General features: G+C 42.1%; 1 protein-coding gene across 1 annotated transcript in view; it reads left to right on the top strand.

Moving 5' to 3' along the window:
• Positions 1–4,622, top strand: part of LOC105451565 (ubiquitin-conjugating enzyme E2 H) — a 47,935-nt gene that overhangs the window by 35,164 nt on the left and 8,149 nt on the right. Inside the window, exons 3-4 of the mRNA XM_011692097.1 lie at positions 3,928–4,095; positions 4,443–4,571. Of these exons, the coding sequence (XP_011690399.1) occupies positions 3,928–4,095; positions 4,443–4,571 (297 nt within the window). The remainder of the gene's footprint in view (positions 1–3,927; positions 4,096–4,442; positions 4,572–4,622) is intronic.

Below are 4,622 nucleotides of genomic sequence, written 5' to 3'. Positions count from 1 at the left end.
ATTAGTACTGATTTTGTACTAATTTGTACCACGTAAAATAAATTAATATTTCAAACTTAATTAATATAATCATTACCTTATAATATATCTTTTCTTTCAATTTCCTGTAAGAGTCAAAACTCTTTTCCTTCAGCAAAATCGAACGATACTGCTCTTGTTCAATGTGAAATAATTTGTATTATACAATATGATATTCAGACTTTGTATCTCCCCCTCCCCTCGAACTATCCCTAACTCTTGATAATATCAAGAATAAAATATTCGTTTTTTCCTGCAGAAACGACACTATTGTTCGATGCGTGATAATTCGTACTACCAAAATGTAAAGTTTAAACATATTTATAATATATTTCTTATCAAGAGTTAGAGATAGTTCGAGGGGAGGGGGGGATACAAAGTCTGAATATCATATTGTATAATACAAATTATTGCACATTGAACAAGAGCAGTATCGTTCGATTTTGCTGAAGGAAAAGAGTTTTGACTCTTAAAGAAAATTGAAAGAAAAGATATTATAAGGTAATAATTATATTAAGTTTAAAATATTAATTTATTTTATGTGGTACAAATTAGTACAAAATCAGTACTAATTATACATACTTTTATTTATTTTTTTTTTAATTTTTTTGTGGTCCTGCTAGCTTAATATAAAGCTTAGCAGCGCCACGTTTTTCTTCAAAACGGCACGAGGTACAAAATTTTTATTGATGCAAATTAGTACAAATTGGGTACTAAAAAATTAGATATGTCCGGTTTGATTCTGCTCATTTGGTTCTGTTAGCTTGATAGAGGTTCAAGAATGTCATGTTTTAGTCATGACATTAATTCCAATCTTTAACGATAAATCGTGTTTATCGAACGAAAAAGGCGGGTTTTTTTGCCAGCTTGGAAATCTGACGCATGTCGCAATTAACGAGCGTTAAAGCAAATTATGTCATGGAAATTATACATACATGTTTAATAAGCAGTCCATTAAATTTCAATCTAACGGTCTTTACGTCGTTCATTCTGATGCGCTCGCGTCGGGTATTGATATACTTTCACCGTGAATCCCACTGCCGCGCGGATAGAAGCGCGTGAGCGTGCGTACACACGTGCGTGCACGCGGCGCAGGTGGATCACGTTTCCTGAGGCAGCGGCGCGCCGCGCCGCTCGCACGCGTGCACAGCTCGCACGTTTCGAAGGCAAAGAGAGCCCAGCCGGGCGTGACCGGCCCGGCGAGAAACGTGAGATACGCGTATAAATGTGCGTAATAGCGGGATTTTCCCCAAGTCCGAGAGAATTTATGCGTGTGTACATACTTTAGCAAAACATCAGTAAATGCCGATCAAAGCGCGTTGCTTAATGACCTTTGAAATTGATTTTGAATTTTAAACGCGCGGCGCGGGAGACGCGCGGGGATTGCTCCGCGCGCTGTGAAATTCCAATTGAGAAAAAAAATGTGGGATACGCGGAAAGAAGAATTTTGCTGAATCCAGATCTGAAAATAATTTTTGTTCAACGATCAAAATAATTTTGTGTAAAAGTCAAAGTGATTGCTAGAATATCAAAACGTATTATAGTAATGCTTATCAGTTTTAACATTCCAACAAATTATTTTAATGATTCAACAAAAAATTATTTTCAGATCTGTTTTTAGCAAAATTTTTAGATCTTTCAACAGAATCGTTCTTCCCGTGTATAAATTATGAGGGAAGGCGAGGCGGGCGGTGAAACGCGCGCCTTTAAACAGGGAATTAACGAGATCAAAGAAGTGCCGCGTTTTAAAATTTTCACTGTTTCGACAGGGAGTTTTTCGCCCGTGGAAAAGAGTTGTCTTACTCCATTTAGCTCTTTGTGGATGGGAATTCAAATGCACACACTCTGGGGTATACGATTTAATTTTTCAGCTTTCCGATACAGTGCAGTTTGCACGTGGCAATACATCACCGTTACAATTTCTATACGGAATAATTAAATACCCGCGAACGCAATGAATATAACGCTGCAGGAGGGAATTGGAGAATCAGTCTCTATATTTCTTTTCTATTCGATTAATTAACTGGATATACACGGAGTTCACGGTTTGTTTGTTTTTTTTCCCTCTACCTCGCTTGACAAAATTGGCTTCATCTTTTTATTGGACGTTTAATTATCGCGCGCGACATTGCGTATCGATTGCTAATCGTTCTTACGATTAACTGTGTCAGTCGTCGCGCGACACATTGACGATGACGAATCTAATTCGGATTTATATCCAACACGATGCGACCGAGACGAACGAAGTTCGAATGACGCTCGTCATTTTTTCCACTTAAAGGGATATCTTTCTCACGGCGCGTGACTTGGCGAGTGCGCGAGTGCACTTCTCATGTTGGTTTTACGTATGTCGAGTAAATTCATCGTATATGCATTCCCACGACTTTCTGCATCAGCACGGCGAGCAGAAAGCCACGAGTCGGCCTACCGTTTCTATACGCAAATCGATGAATACCTTTATACGGTCATTTCACAATCCCACTTTCTTGACTCATAATTTATTTCAAAGGGCATTGGAATAAATTTAATAATTTAGTTTATGTGAAATAATTGACATTGCAACGATCGAAAATCAATTCGCATTGACTCTCTAACAGTTTTCTAACAATTTTTTTTACATCGCAATTATCTTATTATTAATCCTAAATGCTTTGGCTTGGTACAATTTTTATCATTTCAATTTGAATCGGGAGAGAAGATCTGGTCGGGGGAAAGAGTACCCTCGCTGGAGGATAATTTTATACAAGGCAGGAAGGAAAAGCCCGCGAGCTCTTTGGAGTCTTCATCCCTCGCGAGATACCGTCGTCGTCGTCCTCCCGCGTACTTATCGTGCGAAGCTCCGCGATCCTTACATACTTTGAGGGAAAGCTCTTAGCGAACTTTCGACCGAAAACAGCCCGCGCGTCCCGCGCTCTCTTCGGGACCACAATAGACGAGGGGGGGGGGGGGGATTCCCCGTTTGCGCCGCGGACATTATTTTCTTCCTCCCGGACGAATGATGGGGCATCTCCCTCGGAGAGCGGCTTTACCGTTGGACGTTCCAGTTTCTTGGATCTATCGCAAATTATGAGATAGCGTCTCTCCGTCGGGCTGGCTCGTCCGTCTGTGTCCGGCAATCATATGTATCGTCGATAACTGTACGCGCGCGATTGCTCGCGCGTATATATATATATGTATATATATATATGTACGGCCGACGGCGCGGCGGAATCGCGGCCGCGAAACTAACGTAGGTACGTTTATTTTTGTTTTTTCGCGAGGCCGAGTCATGCGGGCGCGATGAGGAATGATTACGCGCGTGATTGCCGGCCACGATGCACCGAACGAACGCGAAACGTGAATTTCGACGTGAATTTGACGTTTCGGTTATTCACCTCCGATTCAACACACGGGACCGGTTTTCGGCGTTTTTATTTTTGTTCGGCTTGACAGTCCGCATCGAAATTCAAGTTAAATAATTAACGTGCAAACTCTGATCGAAATTTTTCGATCTACGCGCGCGTTGCATGCTTTCCGCTTGCATACGTTATTTTCGCAATCCGTTTTGCTAAAAAGCCGACGGCTAACAGGAGTAATAACGCGGCAATAAATAGCAACGTTTGCTGTAGGAAAGGAAAGTCGGCCGTTGAATTATTCGTTTGGCAGCAATGCATTTATATAAGAATTCCGATTTACGCGCGAATTCTGTCTGCGTATATATTTAATGCGCAGGTTTTAATTAAATCTCGCTTTAACGCGAGATCGCGTTAAATTTGTGACACTCCAATTATTATTACGAACATATACTATACCTGTCGATTAACCAGCGCGCACCAAACGTATAAACTCACGCTGCACGTGGCAACAGTAAGCCGGGGATTTAATTATAATATAATTATAACGGAGTCGCGTTTTTACGTTGCGTTGCAGCGCCCTACGAGGGTGGAATATGGAAGGTGAGGGTCCATCTGCCGGAGCACTACCCCTTCAAATCACCTTCGATCGGTTTCATGAACAAGGTCTACCATCCCAACATTGACGAAGTCTCGGGCACGGTGTGTCTAGACGTTATAAACCAGGCTTGGACTGCCCTTTACGGTACGTATTTCATTTTAGCCGCGCAAAACGGCCGTGCTCGGCCGAGTCTGCAAATAGCGCCCCGTATAGGTACCCCTGCGCAATTTTCACTTTGCCGTCGCTACTTAACTGTTTCATTGAAAGTAACTTAATTTAGACTTCGCTCTTTGAGAGTCGCATCTCACGAGAGTTACACACTTTCCGCGGGGCGGTGTATGCATGTCTATCTTGTATATTTATTATGAGTCGCGAGCTTTGCCGAGCGACGTGTTTTAAACGAGCGAGAGAAACTTTTGGTCATGCCTTTGTCGAACGAGAAAGCACCTACGAACGATCATTAACTAACGACGTTTCTTCGTTTGTTTCAGACTTGTCAAATATTTTCGAGTCTTTCCTGCCTCAGTTGTTAACATATCCCAATCCAATCGATCCCCTGAACGGCGACGCTGCCGCGATGTATCTTCACAAACCCGAAGAGTACAAGAAGAAGGTGGCGGGTGAGTATTGCTGCCGGTTTAATAAGTTTTCCCCCTCTCTCGCCCCCCCCC

The sequence above is a fragment of the Wasmannia auropunctata genome, unplaced genomic scaffold (assembly GCF_000956235.1).
Source record: "Wasmannia auropunctata unplaced genomic scaffold, wasmannia.A_1.0 LD336050.1, whole genome shotgun sequence".
NCBI classification, from domain to species: Eukaryota; Metazoa; Arthropoda; class Insecta; order Hymenoptera; family Formicidae; genus Wasmannia; species Wasmannia auropunctata.
Note: the sequence above shows the minus strand (reverse complement) of the source record. Positions and strands in the feature narration are given on the sequence as shown.